This window comes from Pleurodeles waltl, chromosome 3_1 (assembly GCF_031143425.1).
Source record: "Pleurodeles waltl isolate 20211129_DDA chromosome 3_1, aPleWal1.hap1.20221129, whole genome shotgun sequence".
Taxonomy (NCBI): domain Eukaryota; kingdom Metazoa; phylum Chordata; class Amphibia; order Caudata; family Salamandridae; genus Pleurodeles; species Pleurodeles waltl.
The window spans coordinates 512,212,257-512,233,739 of NC_090440.1; the positions used below are offsets into that span (position 1 = coordinate 512,212,257).

General features: G+C 43.1%; 1 protein-coding gene across 2 annotated transcripts in view; it reads right to left on the bottom strand.

Moving 5' to 3' along the window:
* The window catches only part of LOC138284229 (protein FAM169B-like), a 322,775-nt gene that overhangs the window by 41,336 nt on the left and 259,956 nt on the right, over window positions 1-21,483 (bottom strand). Inside the window, exon 9 of one of the 2 annotated variants that reach the window (XM_069222767.1) lies at window positions 6,012-6,237. The exons of the other annotated variant lie outside the window; for it this stretch is intronic. Within the exon in view, the coding sequence (XP_069078868.1) occupies window positions 6,143-6,237 (95 nt within the window). The 3' untranslated portion in view covers window positions 6,012-6,142. Of the gene's footprint in view, window positions 1-6,011; window positions 6,238-21,483 lie in introns of those variants that run through there. 2 annotated transcript variants of the gene reach the window in all.

Here is a 21,483-nt window from a genome sequence, read left to right on the forward strand (position 1 = left end):
TAAGAATTCCTCATCACTCAGGGTGCATTTTGAGTCTGCAAAATGGAACTAGACGGATGCATGAAGACATTATCCCCAATAATGACTTCTAAAGGCATACTGAAATTAATTATTTTCTTTGCATTGACTTTGCCAAAGACAGCAGTTTTTGTTGTCTCTTCACAGTGGGGCAGGCTATGCTGGATTGAGTGTTCAGGTTTGCCTCTAGAAAGGTGATTGTGCGTGAAGGTTTTGGTTTGGACTTCTCCCAATTTATAGTTAGACCTACGTTGTTGAGTAAACCAATGCACTTTTTTGTTAACCTGCGTGCTGCTGAGAAGGTGTTTGCATTTATCAGCCAATCATCTCAGTATGGGAATACCTGATGCTTTTTTCTCCTGAGAAAGGCTGCAATAGGAGCTAGGCACTTTGTGAATATCCTGGGGGGTGATTTTAGACCGAGTGGAAGGACTTGAAATGGAAAATGGCTTATGGCTACCATGAACCTTAGGTACTGCCTGTAGGCTGGATGAATTGGGAAGTGGAAGCACGCATCCTTCAAGTATAGGGTAGACAAAGTCTCTGCGGTTCAACTGGAGAAGGATGTCCTGTAGAGTTACCATGCAAAACGGTTTCTTTTTCAAATGGGTGTTTAACTCCCTGAGATCGAGGATCAGTCTCCAATCCTTCCATTTCTTTCGAATGAGGAAGAATATGGAGTAAAATCCTTTCCCTCACTGCAACTGTGGTACCTTTTCTATTGCACCCTTGAGAAGCATTTTGTTGATCTCCATCTTGAGTTGGTGTAGATACTTTGGAGAAGTCTTGCGAGGAGGACTGGGAGGAGGTATTTGGACAAACTCCAGCGTATGTCCTCACTTTACCAGTTGTAAGACCCACTGGTCCGATGTTATGGCTTGCCATTGCTGGAAAATAAATACATTTTTCCCCCTAGATTTAGAGGTAGATGTTTGAGCATAGCCAGCGCCCTGGATCCATCATGCTCTGCGAGCCGAGTCTTAGTTGGACGAGTTGAACGTCCTCTGGTGGTAGACCTATTCTAGGCTGCTTGCGGAGGTTGCCTATGGAAGTATTGCTGTCAAAATTGCTGGGATGTGGAAGTGAACGATGGATATCTAAACTGCTGATATCGTCCCCTGTATGAAGGCATTCCACGTCCTCTCGGGCACGAAAGGAAGACTTTCGAAACTGCAGTTTTCCCAAAGATTTTGCATTCTGTGTCAGATTTAATTGTCTTTAATGCCTCGTCAATATGCTTTCCAAAAACTGCTTGTCCATTAAATGAAAGGTCTAATATCTTATTTTGTACCTGCGGACGAAATGATGTGGCCTTCGATCAACCTTGCCTTCTGAGGACAGCAGCCCCTGCAACCTGATGAAATGCAGACGAGGCTATGTCCACTGCACAGTCAATTATCTCTGCCGATGTGTGTTCTCCTTCGTGTAATATCTTTTTTGCTTCCGCTTTAGTGTCCTCCGGCAATTATTCAATATTTGGGGCGTATCAGCCCATAACTGTCTGTCATATCTAGCTAAAACCACAAGGGAGTTAGCTGCTTTTACAGTTAGAATGGACACTGAAGAAAATCTTTTGCCGATATTGTCCAAATGTCTTCCTTCCTTGTCCGGAGGAGCGGATTTTGGTGTGGAGGGATTTTTGGAACTTCTCTGAGCTGCCTGTGTAACCACCGAATCTGGGTGAGGGTGACCAGTCAAGCATGCTGGTTCATCTTCAGGTGATTTAAAATTGTCTAGGCGTGGAAGCACTTCTGAGACTGTCGCATGGCTTTCAATCCTTCTTCCCAGATGTAATTGACCATTGGCATGGAGCACACTGATTTTTGGAATGGCTCCTTAAAGTCATGGAGAAAGCAATCAGTTTGCTTGGATGGCATAGGAAGTGCAAATTGTTTAGCAGCCTTTTGCATAAGATTATGGAATCCTCCGATGTCCTCTGGAGGTGAGTCTACTTTAGATGGTGAAGGAAAAGGTGGGGCTGGAATAATATATTCGCCGCACTCCGACTGGTTGTCGAGAAGCTCACCTTCCTCTTGTTCTCCTTCCAATATATCAATGACTTGTGGGAGGGTCATATCAGGCGTGACTACATTTGCCAAAGGTAAAGTGGTAGGCCTCTGACGCAGAGTGGCTACCTGAGACATTGAAGATGATAGCGGCTGAGGTTGTACTTCTTCTGTGGCTGGAAAATGCCATCTGTAGTCGGCTAGCATTGCCTTCAAGTCAGATATTAAAGTGTCTGGCATTTAAAAACCCTCATGATATGATTTTCACCTGCATAGTATTGTGGGTCATAAGCTTCACTATACTGGTCATCATCCTCTTGATACTTTACATTTAACTGTGAGGTGCTGTATGCTGTTCCAAATGGACCCTCATCACCCAACTTGTCGTCACCCTCAAGTAAATGGACTGGTATTAAAGGGGTTATCTTATTTGGAGAAGTATTCTCCAGTGTGATTTTTGTAGTTTCCTGCTTTTTATGAATTTTTTTCCCCATCGACAATGTCATAGACGCCTTCGTTGACGGCATGAAAGGGGCACTCGTCAATGCTGTCTTCGTCTATGAAGATTTGGAAGATATTTTAACTGTCCTTGTGGTGGAGGCTACCATTGACGGGGTCAATGACGATTACAGTAATGAGGGTACCAAAGTTACCCTGGTGGACAATGTAGAAGTAGTATAAGTCCTTGTTGATGACGATGTTGTTGATGTTGATGTTGACCTCGTCTACGGTGGATAACTCATCGTCGTCGGAAAGGCAGTCGTCAGAATTGTTGTCAACGGTGGGACAGATGTCGTTGTTGCCTTAGTCAATGAGGTTGTCGTCGATGGTGGAGTTTTCAAAACTGGTCTGTCGGCTGGAGGAGCAGAGGAAAGCTTCTTGAAGGAGTGAGATGACAGACTGAGGAGTAGGAAGCACAGATGACGATTTTGTAGGCCTCTCGGAGCTGCTTGAATGTCCTCTTTCCGCTTTTGAGAAGAATTTGTGAGGAGATGAAGAAGGGCTGCAGCCTTTATAAGACCCTGAAATGGTCTTTTTGTAGGCTTGGCTTGGCTGCTCTGAGGAGGACCTTGACTGAGGAGACCTCTCTCTTTTATGTGATCTCCTGGAGGATGGAGAGAAGTCATAACTTTCCGAATCAGAGACAGGATTGTCTCTAGATTTAAGGTTTTGCAGCCATATCAACAATTTGTCTTCTCGATCCTTCAAGGTTTTAGACGAAAAGGTACGACATACCTTGCAGTCCTCTGCAGTGTCATCTGGATAAAGGCAGTATATGCAGTTCTAGTGAGGGTCTTCAGAGTGCAACCTCTCTTTACCACAGGTTTTACAGGATCTGAATAAACCCCTTCTCTCCTTGTCAGACATCGTGGTAGTCTTACCGGGTATCAGTCAGAATTAGTTGAAAAAAGTATAATCTTTTGGGCATTCCAAAATAGAGAAAAAGCAAAGCAGAGCTCTGAGAAGACTCCCTAGCACGACGTGTGGTAGAAAATCTGAGGAACTGGAGCTTCTCTCATGAAGGTTCTAAAGGGTAGTGTTGCCTGATTGGTGGACTCTTAAGTTTGGTCCTTTTTCTTAAAAAGACTCTGATAGAGTGCTAAACTGAGAGGCCTAAGGGCCTTCAGGTTTAACTTATGTTCGTAGTTAATTAAAGGTACCGGGGGCTCCCATCCTGTTGACAGGGAATGATTCAAGCATGTAAATCTATGAAGGTTCTAATACTGGAGTAACCAAAGATTTCCCTAGCAGTTGAATTAGATTCAGACAAACTAACATTAATAAGACTAAACATTCAAGAAGAATAATACATAATGTCAGTAAGGATATCTGTGACAGATATCACATGATGCTCAGAATGTATAATCATTAGTCAATTCAAATTTAGCAGCGTCAATAATCTTTGGCTGGGTACAGGTCAATTCTACAGCTTACCAAACCAGGGAAATACATATGTGGGGAGAAACACAAAAAGTACAAAAAGGGCAAAAATTATTTGGAAAAAGATAATGATGGACTGCAGGTCACTAAGTCTGGTGAAAGATAAGCAAAAAAAGAAAGTGTCAGCATATCAGAAGCTCAGGTATGAGTCTTTTGAAAGGGAAAATTAAAAGGATTACTGAATCTAAAAAGGGCATCTCAGGGGCAAGGGCAAATGGCAGTGAGGAATATACCTGTCCAAGGGATACAGCATTTAGGGAATCTTCATCAGTAAGACATCAGGAACAGCAAGCATAAGGACAACCTCTGCAAACCGCAAAGGTCTGCTCAGGACAGCTCAGGAAAATGCTGCAGACTGACCAAGGTTCAAATGTCCATTGATATATCAAATTACAAAATTCAATCTGATTCGAAAAAGATAGAGCTATGTTGAATAGACATCATCCAATCAGAATTTATCACCAGACTCCAGTTTGAAACAGTTCAACAGATTCCCAAGTCTGCCATGGGAACATCTCCTTTCTGTGTAACTCCAAGCAGGTTTGAAACAAATGTATACAATCTCAGTCCATGTACCTGCAATGTAATGTTACCCAGGACAAATGGGTACATCTGTCCATGTGTAAACAATACACTTATTACAAAAGGACTTTGCTATTCATGAGAATGAAATCTGAAAGACGGCTTCACGTTATGAAAAAATAATTCAATACTTTTTCATGACTACAAAATGCAAGCACTCCAGGCCTAACTTATGGAAAAAATATAAAATGTATTTCATTAACAAATTTTAATAAAACATATATAATATGCAAGCCTATAAATTCATCATTAGTAATATGTCAATCAGTATGAGTAAAACATTTAATTTAAAATGAAAAAGCTTTGTTATTGCATTACATTAAGTAGAGAAGTGCATTTCTCTCACTTGCACATATTTTTAAAGTCTTTAATCTTTCATTAATCATTAGAAATTCAATATCGTTTCTACATGCACTGTTAGTAAAGAGTTTAAAACACATCTTAACATCAATTTTAACCTTTTAACATGATTTAATTCAAAAGGCGCCTAAGTCGAGATTTGAAATACAAGCAATTGCACATGTAAAATGCGTAAGTGCAGCTTTCTATGTTTGTTTTTAAACTCTTTACTCTCAAGAACTTAAAACTGTCACATTCTGATTACTTTTGTTACACAAGGGACAGCACCAAAATTTACGCTCTATCAGACTCAAAAGCAAGAAACTCATCCTACCTGCGTAACTACTTTTTAGAATAGCAATGTGACAGTACATACAGTAAATCTGGAATCAACAATGTCTTTGAAAGACCTGCACACAAGTTTACCCTCCAGAGGACTTAGTTTCTGCTTTGAAGAGCAGAGGGCACCCCTGGAGTGTCAGGTTACCACACAAGAGACACCAGACGCAATCCACACATACTCAACACAGGGAACTCACTTAGCGCTGACTTCCGATTTCAACTGGACATACTGGCTATTAGTGACTAGTAAACTACTTATGGTTCTGGAGAAAGCCTTTTCTCTGAGAACACTCCTGGAATCTACTCAAGAGGCCCCAACAGCTATGGTGTGAAAATTCAGCAAATTCCAAATGGATTACAGGGCCTCTCCCCATTATCAAGGCTAAATGTGGATATTAAAATACAGTCTACTAGTAGTCACTAAAGAACTGATCCATGAGGATAAGTGCAGATTTCACACGCTCATGAAGAGCTTGCTTTTGCATAATGACACAAGAAAATGTCTGACTCCATTAGCTGAAGCAAACTTTTGTGGCTGTTAATTCGCTTCAGTCTCGTCGACAAGTTCATTTGTTGGATCAGGCTACACTATACAAGTCGCAACTCACTTGCGATGAGCACTCATTGTATCATCTATGGTAACTTGGACCTAGGGCAATGCACGAGGTAAGGATGAACTCTATCTATGAGTTCCCATGCTCTTCACATTGATAGGTAGAATAAAAAATTTCCTAGCTATTGTAATGGAAAGTTTCAATTCTATTAAGGACTCCGAGGCCAGGATTATGCTTTCTTTCTTCAATTTTATTTCACAATAACCATTTTAATAATACCAACAAAAAACTATCTTTTCACTGAGACTGAGAGAAAGAGAAACAACAGAACATTGTTCAATCACAACAAGGTAAGTCCTATCATAGTCTTTTTTTCTTTGTCCATGCCCCCTCTTTCTTCGTGTGACCAATGTCCATTCCTCCTCCGAAGTTATTCCTGTTTGTTTGATTAATTCCTTGAGGAGAAAACCAAATATTCAGAAATCAATCTGACCTCCCAGAAATCCCATTACATGTACATACAGTAAGATTAACCAGTACAAATCCATATCATTCATGCTGTTCAGAATAACATACAAGGACCATACAAGGACCAACTCTTCGCAAAATCCATAGAGAAGTTGATACTTACGACTATACACTGTTCAGGAAAAAAAAACAATGTATTTGCCTCCATACCAGGTGGGACCTGGAGTAACTCCTGGGTGGGATAATCCTCGCCGCCCAATGCCTAATAGAACAGAAACTTTCTGTTACGGTAGCTACAAAAGTTTTCATTCTATGGCAGGACCAGAGGCAAGGATTATGCTTGTCCAAATCTGTTCAACTACGAGGGATGCTATATCTACCACTGGTTTAAAATAAAACCTTTTGAAGTTAGATTATGAGGACCAATCTGCAGAATTTAGAATGCCCTAAATCTAGCCCCCAGTGCGACGCCATGGCCCCACTAATGGAATGAGTGCCAAATTTGGATATTCCAGCCTCCAGCATCACCCATCTAACTCACCTAGCGATGGTCGGGGGGAGACTGCATGGAAAGGCTTCTGCAAGGCAATAAGAAGTTACAGTGTACCAGGAGGCTTGAACTCCTCTGTCATGGCCTTGAACGCCTTAATACACCTCACAACACACAATTCCGGGTGGTCATCAAATGCCAGGTAAGAGATTACCCTTGAGTTACACTTCGTACATCTAGACACATGGAAAGTAACACCTCTACCTGTGGCGTCCAGTGCTTTAATGTTGGAAACTCTCCTACAGGAGATAAGGCATAGCAGAAAAGCCAAATTCTCCAAAAGTTCCTTACTGGAAAGGTATTCATTACTTTTACAAGGGATGAAAAGGTTGAGTACAACATTCACACCCCAGAGGACTGAATAACTTGGTTCTAGCAGAAGGGAAAAACAAATGCCCCTCATTAGTTTACATACTAAGGGATGTTCACCAACTTGATAGCCATCAATAGGGGGATGTCCAGCAGCTAAAGCTGAAAAAAACGTTTCCACAGATCTATGAGCCATACCTTTGGATACAAGGGATGACATGAAATTCAAAACTGAAACTACCCCTGATCCCATGGGATCCAAGACCCTCTTGAGACACCAACCCAGCCATTTTGACCATGCTGAGAGATATCTCTTGGTGGTACTTTCTGTCCATGCCTTTGATAAGCACTGAGCTTCCTGTGAAAGTCCAGGGACTTTCCATCATTCCAGTAATCCTCCACGCCATAAAAGACAAATGACCCACTGATACCATAGAGTGCGGGTTCACCTAGGGATCCAGAAAAAAGATCTGGAACTAGGGGGAGAAGGATTGGAGAACCCCAAGAGAGTTCCAGAAGAACCGAATACCATACTTGCGATCTCCAGATCAGGGTTATTACCACAAGATCAACTATCTGACACCTCAACTGAGCCGATAAAAGTGTGATCATCGAGAACGGGGGAAAAGAGTAACCACTCTCCTGGTTCCAATCCTGGAAAATCCCGTCCATCGCCCCTGTTATGGGATTGGGTCTCCAGATGAAGAATTTCTCCAGCTGATGATACAGTCAAGATGCAAACAGGTCTAACAAAAAAGGACCCCATCTCCTGCTGATGGCCTTGAAAATCAATGGATGTGGTTTCCAGGGGCTCGAGTCTTAGAGATTATCTGGATATCCAGTCGATTACTACATTTGTTTTTCCAGGGAGGTGTTCCATGATTAATGCGATGTTGTGATCAAGGCAAAAATGGCAAAAACTCTTGCCCAGTTCTGCCAAACCCCTTGAGCGTGTCCAGCCTACGTGATTGATATATCGGACTGCTGACACATTGTCTATCTTCAGTAACATGCAGTATTGGGTCTTCTCTTGGTCCAACAACAAACTGCAAAGGAACCCACTAGGAGTCTGAAACAGTTGATGTGTAACTGTTGTTCTTGGGAGGACCACTTTCTTCCCGTGGATAACTCACCACAGTAGGCACCCCAGCCCTCTTTGCTGGCGTCTGACTCTATACCAATTTCCGAGCACGAATCAAAGATTGCTCTCCCATTCCACGCTCCCCATGTGTGTGAGACACCACTTCATCTTTTCTTTGGCTTTCTCTATCAACAGAACCTTCTCCAAGTACGTTGCACCCCTGTGGAGATGTTGCACCTCCATGCGTTGATGGGCCCGGTAGAGGAGAGGACCCAAAAAATTGGACTGAACTGATGAGGAAAGGAGGCCCATCAGATGTGCTATTTGCCTCAAAGAGGTCCGTTCTTCCGCAAGCGTCTTGCAGAGCTCCTTCCTGATTTCCGCCACCTATGTCAGAGGGCTCAGAGTAGCCTGGCAGGAATCTTTGACAAACCTTAGGAAAGTGTCCTTTTAAGACGGCATCAACAACAACTTCTTTGTGTTGATGACTTTCTAACAGGTGCACTGTTGTCTGAAGGTGCACCCGGAGCTTTCCAGGCATTGGTCCAGAATGAGGATATCGTTCAGATAGACTATCAGCTGACTTCCTTGGGATCGCTACTGTTCCATGGTTGGCCTCAAAACCTTGGTGAAATACCAAGGTGCAGAAGATAGACCAAAAGGCAGAGAAGCCAATTCGTAAGTTTGTCCCGCCCATACAAACTGAAGGAAACGCCTGTATGGTAGAAAGAGCGGGACCGTAAGCATATGAATCTTTTAGGTACAGCATGCCCATCCAATCTGAGGGGTGGAGAATGTCTTGAAGGAGGTGGAGCCCCTCCATTTTGAAGTGGCGATATACCAGCCACTCGTTGAACTCTCTGAGGTTGGTAACGGGACGTCAGCCCCTGTCCCTCTTGCCCACTATGAATAGGTTACTCACAAACCGCCTGGGATGAAGGGAGATGAGGAAGATTGCCCCTTTGGGCAGCAGTTACCACCTCCTGAGATATCAGTTGATAATCGCGTTCCATTAGCACAAGCGGTGGAGGAAGTTGCCTTGGTACGGGGGTAATGTAGAATTCAATCTGGAAACCCATAATGGTTTGTGGAACCCATGTGTCCAATGTGAGGTGTCCCTAATTGTCTGCTAATTGAGCTAAGCTCCCTCCCACTCTTACTTGTTAAGAAGGGAGACCATTTACCAGAGTCATTGGAGTGGAATTTTACACAGGATCGACCTCTACCCCCCCCGTGGCAACGTCCTCTGGACGGGCAGAAGTTACCATATTTGGATTGGTGTTGCCATTGACCATGTCAAGAGCCTTGACCTCTGGAAGGGTGGGTGGAAGCCGAGCACAAGTCAAACCTCCTCTACATCGATAGGCCCCAGAGATAACTCAAGGGTGGAAAATGTGTTTCATCGCAACTTGGGCTTTCTTCAGGGATGTCAAAAAATGCCTCAGACGTGCCCAGTTCTTTCACAAAGAGTTCTCCAAAGAGTCCCCCCTGTTCGACTGGGCTCGCTTCAGAAGTGGCAAGGTCACCAAGCTTGGGATCTGCCTTTGTTAGAAGAGATCTCCGGCGCTCAGTGGAAGGGGCACAATTTGCGTTGCCCAGGAATATTAGTACGTCTTGCGCTCATCATGAGAGTGTCAGGGGAAATAAGGGACCCAGACTGCTTCGCTTCTTTAGACATGTCAATTAGCTTTGGAATGGGGCCCGCAACATCCAGCAACTTATGCTGACATGAGCGCCAGGAGCCGTCTATACCTTTCTAAGGGTCTCTAATGTACTCTCCTAAGAAGGTAGCCATTCTTGCATCTATTTCAAGGGGTTAAGGCTGCCTTCAGGGTAGGGCTGGGACATTCCACCAGAAGGCTAGCTCAGGTCTCTTTTTCAAGCGGGTTCCTCAGCTGACCTGCGAAGTAAACCGCCACTTTGGCCGCTGGAGCCCACTCGGAAGAGCAAGGGTGCATCAACTTGTCAGGATCCAGCATATCTGAGGTATTAAAGGTTTGAGATTTTGGGATGAATACATCCGGTCCTTAAGATGGATGCCACACCCGAGAGGGGTCTTGGTCCCAGTCTGAATCGCCATGAGAATACTCTGATTGGGATTTGTCCCAGTCAAGGGGAGGCAAGAACACCTTCTCAGACTGGGGTGTCGCAACCCCTGGACAAAACCCAGGAAGAGTCGTGGTTTGTGACTCTGGGAAGTCAGAGAGCAAGCGTTGGGACAAGAACACCCTTGTAAGGCAGTCACATGCATCCATATTCACGCCCTGGGCATGCTTGCGCTTCAACCCACCTTTTGGGAGGGTTTAACAGGCATGGCCACCCGCAGCGTGGACCCTTGTGCAAAGAGAGGGGAATCGTTCAGGTTAGAAGCAGCAGAATGCCACAACCACTATTATCATGAGGTTGGATTCTAAAGTCACTTTTCTGATGTCACTCAATCAATCAGTGCACCAACTCAGATTTCTAGTGTGCGGCTAGTCATCCACAAGGGTATCCAGGAGCTAGGTTCTTGCTGGGATCAGTCGAAGAGTCAGTCTTACGTCCCTTTCTGAATTCCGGAAGAGAGGGTGATGCCTGGCTGATGGACAGACGCGTCAATGGTGCTGCAAATCTCATCATCAAAGGGAAAATAGGGAGGATTTCCTACTTCGTCCCCATATTCCCCAGAGTGGCATTTTTTATGGACAGGGAGACTCAGTACAGTGTTTAAGGCAGTCGTAGGCTGTACAATTTTTGGGACGTTGTAAACAGCAACTGAAGCTTAATGCTCTGCAGAGAGGTAATCCCTGGGACAGATTCTTCCTTTGTTTATATGAGCCGAGCGCCGGGGGTGTCCTCACGGTGTACAGGCAGGTACAGGGCCTGCAATTAACAATACCAATCCTTCAGGGCATCAAACTGTATATCCTTTGGGCTTAAGAGCCCAACAAGTGAGACAGAGGTTGCTGGTGCATCCACACTGCACAGACGTTGTGAGAATGCTCACAAAGTGGCAAAACTAAAGAGAAAAAATGAAATTGTGTCACAAACCGTAACATACCGATAAATCATGCACAGAGCTGTGGGGGCACTTACCTCCGGCTGTGAAGCAGCAAAGAAAGAGGGACAGAAACAGAGAGAAAGAAATGTGATGGGACTTACCTTTTTGGGACTGGACAATGTTCTGTTGTTTCTCTTTCCCTAGGTCTCATGGGAAAGGTATCTTTTTAATGGTATTGTTAAAATAGCTGCTGTGAAATAAAAGCACAGAAAGAAAGCAAAATCCTGGCCTCTGATCCTTACAACGAATTCTACATTCTCCTCCATGTAGAGTCATTCTTCATCTGTGTCTATCTGGATGTAGTTTTCTCTACTATCAGAATTTGGAAGATCTCTCACATGCTGGCGTTTCAGCAGCTTCTACCACAAATGAAAGTGTAGGATCAAAGTGAGAAGGTATTGTTTCATCCCTTTTTTGAAGGTGTTAGAAAGGAATTTTCTGATCTCTGCAGGGTGTTATAAATTGTCCCTGCTCAGTGATCGGGTTCATATTTTGTGTTTACAAAATTTCAGGTACTCTGATGGTTTATTTGGTCTATGAGGACTAGCAGTGTCTGGGCTATGTATCTGTAAGTGTTATGATGTAAAGCTCTGAGGGCAGTGCATGTTGTTGTTAGCGTACAGAGGCTGTCTACTGGTGCACATTTGACTGTTCACAGGATGGGGGAGGGGCATCTTTCTTTTTTATGTTTGGATTAATTACACTGTTGCCTTCAGGGCTGTCACTGAAGAATAGGGTTTGATTTTGGTAACCATGCAAGTAAGACAGTCCAATAGTATACAACTAAGAAGTGAACCAGAGCCTGGAGATATTGCTCAGTTACCAGACATTTTAAGTTGCTTATTCTCATGTTGGCTATGGAGCATTTTTGCAAGCATAATAATCATAATGGATGCAGCATCTTGAAAAAGCTGTGACATCTGTTAAAATACGAGGGGATTTGCAAAGTCACATTGCAAATAATCCAGCTATAACCTACAAGCGTAATACAACAATCAAAGAGATGTTGCACTCAGAGGCACTATTCCTTTCAAACAAAAGCAAACACTACTCAGTGGTTGACAAGGGAGAGAAGATTCTTCAGACGTGATCACTGTGTATGCTGTATATACATTAATGGCAAAGAAATGGAGTTCGTGGACAATATACACAAAAAAAAGTATAATATAAAGAAATGTATAAACTGCAATACATGTTTTGTTTGCATGTAACCTATCTGTGTAAGAAACTACATAATGGACCTACTATTAGAAAATAAAAAGTAAGATGGCAGGCAGGGGTACCTGAGGGCTCTGTGTAGGAAGGATAGGAAATACCACTTAGCTGTGCTTTTTCAGAGAGAACATATGGAGTCTGTTCAATCTGAGATAACACTCACTTGTTTGACAACAGTACGTCCACATGGAAGGTGTGGAGATAGAGTTTTTATTTAAAACTGAGAACACTTGAAATGTAATGGATTCATACATTATGGGTTGTCAAGATGGTTTGAACACTAGTAATGAGATGAAAGTATATCTCGAATAAAAATCCTGCTAATGATGGAAACTTCTTCATGATATATCAAGGATTATTTTTATGGTATATTTATGGAAAACAAGCCAAATTGGCTCATATTTTAAGAGTTCTAATACACTTTTGCATTCTTAACACTATGATATACTGCTGGGAAATGTACAGGCAACATTGATCTTTTGAAGTTTATTATATTACAGATAGATAAACTTTTAAGAGAGTTTCAACTTTGAGTCATTGAAATAACTAAATGTTGGTCACAATAACACAAAGGTTCAGGTCTGATTGCAAAGGGACATCATGATGAACTGGCAAAATGGTAAAGTTGAAGGGAGATAAGAATTGAAAGAATGGGTTTAGGTCCCACGTATGGCTAGTGTATTGCATGAATGACAACGGATTGATCTAATGTTGGGGTCCACATGTGTTGACACATTTGTAACTCAGCAAAATAAATTGGATACAGGAGATCTTGGAGGACATACATATGATCTTACTTTTGGATGTCAGTGCATCAGTGGGATTTCAGGTTGCAAATGGATGTGAGGGATAAAACAGATTTATTAAAGTCTCATTTCATGCGGCAAAATGGCACATTAAGTTAGAGTTGACTGGTAAGATGTTCTGAAAACGATAGCATGAAGTCTAGGTTAGGAGTTACAGCCACAAAAAGACCTAATCTACATTTTTTTGAATAAAACTATAGAGCACTTTATTTAAAAATTAGATTAAATCACACTTATTAACTTAGGAATATGGGAGGCATTACCTGAATAGACTTAACTCCATTATATTGCAAATTACGAATTAGGTATATATTAGAATGGACTATTGATGTCTAAAATGACCGTTATAACCACAGAGTAAGAACCTCTTGAAGTAAAAATAGAGACATCATATAGAAAAGCAAATGCATATTACATGAACGCAGTCTTACGTACTTGTAAAGCGATCACTTTTTGTAATGATTCAAAACAATAGAGTTGAATGCTGTATGAAGGAAGGACTATGTAACATGATAGTGTTTCGCTATGCAAACTACACATGACTGTAGCCATCTTGAAATGCCGGTATATTAAGGTATGCCACTTTGGACTATATGTATCAACAATGAAGGAGGCACTAAGACTCTCTATACTGACAAAGAAGCTATAAGAATATACTAAAGTGATGGATTGATAGAGTTTATTTTTACTATGTGTATGCTAAGTAAAGGGTTACATGTCTTTTCGGGAAGAATCTAAACCTAATAAGGATTTAACTTATTACTTAAACAGAAGGGAACGCAACACCATGAGGTTTGAGATAACTATTCACTTGATATAAATAACGAGTGGATGCAAATATTGTGACTGTAATTGGATCTATAATTGTTTAAACTGAAGTTGCCACAGTTAGATTGAGCCCAGTGTAAATGTAACAGATTGTGAACATTTGAGTATAAGTTTCAAGTAGAATGATAATCATGTGCAAGTAAATATAAGGATAGTGATATCGTGCAGTGGGCACTTAACTATTTAAACTAGAAGATAACAGATATAAATCAAGTTAAGTGTACATGGAACATGGTGTAGACACCTTAAGGTATATTTATTGTTTAATTAGGATCACAAATTTGAGAAACAATGGATCCAAAACATGACTACCACTGCAAAGTAGTTAATTCAAGAGGGACTAAGAAAATAGGAATTATGTAATGTCAAAACTGTAGGGAGATTTGACAAATATTTTAGAATAGTTTTAAAAGATTCTAAAGAAGTGTATATATGTGATAAAGAAACAGATCATCATATCTACAGTGTTTAACAAGCGCTAGTTTGCAAATGTTTTTAAATAAATATGGTCAGTATGAATGAACTATTATGAGGCATTCGGGTTCCAGGAACAGAAATATTCTAATGAGTGTACAAAGGGATGTAGCTTGGTATCCAATGTGATACATGCATATATACATGCATTTCTGTGGTGTGATAGAATGTTTCACAAAAGGCCTCACATGAAGGTGTCATTCTCATTAAATCGAGGTAGTGTGTAAGGGTTTGAGGTAAAACTCAGTGTTTCAGGTTCAAGAGTATATACTTAATTGTTTTGTTTATGTTTGTGTTTTACTAGTTAGGTTACAACACTGTGTGGCCCTGAAGAAGTGAACTTTAGGTCTCAGATTTGATAAAAATCAGGAATACATAAAAGACAATGGATTTTATTTGAAAATTGTGCCCCTCACCTTTTTTCAAATTATTTATATATCAAAATATATTAGCATGACTACCTTTCACAGAACGAGGAGTGCATAGCACCGATATAATAAATGTAAGTCACCTTTCTGCATATGTTCACACTATTTATGTGCTCTTTATGTGAATGCGTGTGATTCCATGATGTTGTTTCCCTTAAATATGTAAGTGGCTCATCAAGTGCGTATTAGTTGTAAATTCAACTCTGCGTCCGTGCGATGTTTTTGTTTAAGTCATTAAGTAGAAATTCAGTCCTATCTGAGATGAATTTGAGGAAGTGATTGCAAGCCATATTTTAGAGTTCTGGCATCTTATTCAGAGGAGATTTTCAGATACATGGGAATGTCATTATTGTACCGGTGACTATTAATTCACAAAGCTCACATATCAGTAGTAGTTCAACATAAATGTTAAACAATGTATGGACCAGGATGGAGTCTTTGGCAGAAGCAACTACCCAGCTTCAATATGCTGGATCTCTCATTTATTAAATATCTAAGGACCTGATTAAGAGTTTGGCAGACAGGCTACTCCGTCACAAATATGACAGATCTTCCGTTGGTCATATTACGATCTCCCCAGGCTATAATGGGATAGTAATACGGCGGACGGGAGTAACCCAATCCCCCAAACTCTAAATCAGGCCCTAAACCTGTTATTTAGGTGCCATTTAGCCACATTTGGTTTGTCATGGAGTTGATAACAGTCAGGTGATCGACTACATCAGATGCCACAATAAAATGCAGAAGTATTAAAAGGCAGGGCTTGTCCTTATTCAAACGTTTCAGCATGTAGGCCTACATGTAAGAGATTAGAAATAGTGATTTCCTAATTGCGATTTCCTGCGAATAGCAATTAAGAAATCGCTATTCCTAATGTATGACACTCGTGAGTTTCATTTGTGATTTCTAGTGAGTCGCAAATAGACCTACTTCATGAATATTAATGAGGTAGGTCACAATTTGTTGCCCGTTAGGAATCGCTACCATCACAGAGATGATGACCTGCTGGGGACATCAGACCCACCATGCCTGTGATTGCTTTTAAATAAAGCAAATCTTTATTTATTTATTTTTAAACGCAGACCTTTTTCCTTAAAGGAAAGAAACAAATTGAAATTTGAATTTCATTTTTAAAAGAAGTCAGTGGATCATTGGACCACCGCCTGTTCTTAAAACAATATTTGTTTCCCGTTCTCAAAGGGGAAGGAGTTCCTTGAGGACCCCTCCCATTTGAGAATGGGTTACCCCCTCCTTCAAGGAGTCTGTAAAATATGAATATAATCGGTCACAAAACATTCATACATCGCATTCAGATTCAGTATTTGGAAGGTACGCCCTAAACACGCCTCTTCCAAATATCGAATTGCAAAACCCAAATCCTGATTCAATAACAAGTTACGGAATTGCAATTTGGGCTTTGTACATACCCAAAAGTGTTTCTGCAGTCGCAAGCGGCCCAATGCCATTAGAATGTCAGTTTTGTGCTGCACCCTTTTCTAAAACCTGATTGTTGCAGGTAATGTTAATTAGCACTTGTGGTAGTGTCCAGGAGGTTACTTTGTGTATGTGTTCTTTCAGGGGAATGTTTTATATAGGTGTTCTTGTTGCTGGATCCTCATAATATTCTAAAGGCTTTTTGTTAGAAATGGATGTACCATTTCAAGACAAAAATTTGTGATATTATCTGCATGACTCACTGTGCCACTGGTTTCAAGCTAGCCTAACTGATGAAGGGTGATACCCCAAAAACGGTCCCAGGATGCTTGTTTCCATTCCAGGGAGGACCTGGTCTGGTAGTTCTGGCTAGACTGTTCCCATGGGGAACAGGGTCAACACTGATCTGCATATGGCTCAGTCGAAACTGGGGTGGCATGGTGAGGAAAAGAACAATGGAGTTAAGCCAGATCTGTGACTGCAGGTGAGTGTTTGAAAAGTTTCAGTGCTCTGTCCATCATCTTGTTGTGTTGCTGACTTCTGTTTTTAGACAGCCTAGAATCTTCCTGTTCCCAGGGAGTTTACAATACACAGCTAACATTAGTTAAACCTACCATCACTGGAACTACCTGCTAAGACTGGAAGAGAATTACAGAAGAGGAGTGGGCTTCTGCCCTCTCCAAGCACAGGCTTGAGCACACAGGCAACCTGCCAAAATCCATCAAGAACCTCAACAGCTGGATAACACATGCGCCGACACCCTGGCTCCCCTTAAACGTAATCCAATGGTAAGAGCCCGTCCACAGGCCGGCTGTTACATAGAGGAATTCAGTCTGATGATATGCCACTGAAAGCAACTGGAACGCAAATGGAGAACAAGTCAAGTCACCACAGGTAAATAAATCTTCAAATCAGCCCTGAGACTCTACCACCAGCTGATACAGAACACCAAGCACAGTTTTTGCAGCTCGCATTGATGCCAGCACTAACAGTAGCAAGTAAATCTTTGCCATCATCAAAAATGTCACCACACCTCCTCCCGCCTCTGGCAACATAGCCCCCTCACAAGCCCTTTGCAACAAGCTCTCAGAATTCTTATGTAACAAAGTCACCTCCATATACAGCAACTTTGACCATCAACTGAACCCAGTCACTGTCCCAACTGAATTTCCCATCATGGCCACAGAACAAACCCTGACCTCGTGGCCCGCCATCACCACCGTCCAAATCACTGCTACCATAAAGACCAGTCACTCAGAGGTCCCATCTGACCCTTGCCACTCTATGCCTTCACCAAAGGAATACTACTGATCAGCAAAACATTTACACGTATCGTCACCACCTCCATCGACTTAGACACATTCCTGAACACCTGGAACCATGTCACCATCATGTACCTTCTCAAGGTACCATGAAGACCAGCCACTCACAGGTCCTATGTGACCCTTGCCCACTCTATGCCTTCACCAAAGAAATACTACTGATCAGCAAAGCACTTACACCCATCCTCACCACCTCCATCGACTCAGACACATTCCTGAACACCTGGAACCATGTCACCATCATGTACCTTCGCAAGGAACCATCCACTTACCCAGCCACGTTTTCCAACCAAAGACCTATCTTCCTCCTACCATACCTGGTAAAGGTTTTAGAAAAACTAATCAACCGATGCCTCACCGACCACCTCAGCAACCACCATTTCCTCAACTCCACATAGCCTGATGCAGACCCAATCATAGTACAGAAACAGCAATCATCACTGCCACACACAACATCCACATGATATTTGACAGAGGAGACAGAGCACCTTCATTCTCCTGGACCTCTCTGTAGCATTTGAAAGGTTCTCACACCCCATTCTCAGAAAGCTCCTACAAAAGATTGGCACCCAAAGACCCACTTTCATTGGATCTAGGCCTTCTTAACAGATAGAACACAATCTGTCAGTCCAGCACCTAATCCCTTGGAAGACTGAAAACTCATCTGCAGAGTGCCTCAAGGTTCATCGCTAAGTCTCACTCTCTACAAAGCATGCATGATGCCTCTAGTCAACGTAATGCAGCACACACAATATCCACATCCTCTCCTATGCTGACGACATGCAACTCGTACTGTCCCCCTCAAACAAGACCCCTAACACATTAAATGAAAGCCATCTATCCCAAGCTCAACACTGACAAGATAGAAGTAGTGATATTTGAAAAGAATGCCTCAAATGGGATTTCAGCAAGTGACTGGCTGAACTCTGGCCCACACCCACACCAAGCACACTTGCCAGGAACCTTGGCATAATCATCAACAACAAAGGGGACATAACTGTACACGTCAATGCCGTCACTACTTCCTGCTTCCATGCCCTGAAGATGCTGGGGAAGATTATTAAGGTTCCCAAACAACACTAGAAAAACTGTTACTCATGCCCTAGTGTAGGAAATAGCGCACAGGATCCCGGAGGATGATTGGGGGGCTGTCCTATGGAGGCATATACCTGGTAATGGGAGGGATGTCATTCTGGCCCTGGATGGGAGACACCGGTTGAGGTATCCAACCATGAAGGAGACCCTTGTCAAGAGGTGTGGCTTCACCACAGAGCAGTGCAGGGTAAGGTTCAGGGGCAGTAGGAAACTGCTTCACAAGTCCTGGGAGGATTTTGTGGGACACTTTTGCAAGGCACTGGATGGCTGGGTGAAGGGTATTATGGTACACACTTTAGAGGGGCTGTACAACTTAATTGCCAGAGAGCACATGTTCAGTCACAGTTATCAGGGCTATGCCAACACCTGGTTGATTGTAAGTTCTCTGAACCCAGGGAACTTGCAAAGGAGGCAGACCTCTGGGTAAGTACCAGAGTGACTGGAGAGGCATTGGGGAGTGATCCTAAGGAGGGTGGTTCATGTTCCCCTCAACAGAGTGGGGGGAGGTACACAGTGACCCAGACAGGTCCCAGAATGGTAACGGAAAATGGTCCCATGTCCCTTCTACAGGTAGGAGGAAAAGGGTGGGTGGGCAAAAGCCCAGGATGTCCTATTTACAGCACCAGAGCTTAGACTGTTCCTACAGGGGACCTAAGCAGGGTAACCTAGTCTGCACCGAGAGACCAGCCCCTGATGGGGGCTCCACAGTATCAGAAGAACTGAGATGAGTGACCCCTAGGGCAGTCTGACAGTTCAGTTATCAGGCAGTACCACTTCGTAGAGGAGGGTACGGAAGCCCCGAGGTAGGCACAAGCTGAGGGAGGACTCCTCCCCGTCCCCTGTTCAGCCTCAGGGTACAGACCCTGGGTTGATGGACGAGTGTCAGGGTACCACCTCTGAACTGGTGGGAGGTAGAGTGGAGAAAAGGTACAAGACCCCTGGGGCTACTGCCCCCCATTCAGAGACACCTCAGAGGTCAGGGAAATCTCAGGAGCCCATAGAGAACTCCCTGCCAGCCCCAAGGCTGGAAGAGAAGCTTACCCAATGGCCGCCCTCAGGGCCTCCACTTAGCAGTACATGGCCTGGGGCCTGGCTCCTGACACTGACAGTTGTCAGTGGCCTCTGTTGGTTGCTGTCCTTGTTTTCCCTGGGTTTGGAACAGAAGTCATGCCCAAGGAGCGGAACGGGCCACATCACTTTGTTGGGCTTGGTGGTATTGTCTGCCTACTGGGATAAATCTGTGAGCAAATTAAAGTTAGGATCTTCACAGGTGGGGTCCACAGATGAGGAGAAGGGTTCCCCATGGGTCAGTTCAGTGGGCCCAGAGAGTTTAGACAGAGGAGCCTCACTGAGTTGAGAAAGGCATAGAACTGGCAAGTGTCCCTGCTGTAGTGGGTTATTGTCCATGTACTATCGCCTTAAGCAGGGAAGTCCATCAAAGTATTGATTAGCCTACCCTGGCTGTAGACTGGAAGGGGGATATGTTGAAAATGGCCTCTCTCCAGGGTCACCCCCAAACTTTTTGCCTTCCTCCTCCACTTTTTTCTGACCTTATTGTTGCTGGTTTTAGCACTCTGGACACTTTACTACTGCTAACAAGTGCTAAAGTGCATGTGCTCTTTCCCTAAAAACATGGTAACATTGGCTCATACCCAATTGGGATATTTAATTTACTTGTAAGTCCCTAGTAAAGTGCACTACATGTGCCCAGGGCCTGTAAATTGAATACTACTAGTGGGCTTGCAGCACTGGTTGCGTCACCCACATAAGAAGCCCCTTAATCATGTCTCAGGCCTACCATTGCAAGGCTTGTGTGTGCAGTATCACTGCCACTTGACTTGGCATTTAAAAGTACTTGCCAAGCCGTAAACTCCCCTTTTTCTACATATAAGTCAACCCTAAGGTAGGCCCTAGGTAACCCATAGGGCAGGGTGCTATGTAGGTAAAAGCCAGGACATATACATGTGTGTTTTATATGTCCTGGTAGTGGAAAACTCCTAAATTCGTTTTCCACTACTGTGAGGCCTGCTCCTTTTTTAGGCTAGCATTAGGTCTGCCCTCACATACTGGTTGAGTGGTAGATTCTGATCAGAAAGAGGTAAACAGGACATGTTTAGTATGGCCAGAATGGTAATAGAAAATCCTGCTTGTTGGTGAGGTTGGATTTCATATTACTATTTTAGAAATGCCACTTATAGAAAGTGAGTATTCTCTGCACTAAAATCCATCTGTGCCTTACAGCCTGTCTCCAATACACGGCTGGGCTGGTTGACAGCTCCCTTGTGCATTCCACCCAGACAACCACAAACACAGGACACACACACACATCTGCATACTGAATGGGTCTTCCTGGGCTGGAAGGGTGGAGGGGCCTGACACTTACATTTCAAAGGCTAGTGGCCTGCCCTCACACAGTGGACTGCCAAACCCCTACTGGCAGACAGACCTGTACTAAAAGGGGACCTTGTACACTTCAAAACCACTCTTTGAAGTCTCCCCAACTTCAAAGGCATTTTGGGGTTTATAAACTGGGTCCCTGACCCCACCAAATCAGACACCTCCAGCCCAGATCCTGCAACCTGTCAAGAGGAGCTGCCTGGCTGCTCAAAGTACTCACCTGGACTGCTTTGCTGTGATGGACTGCTGCCTTG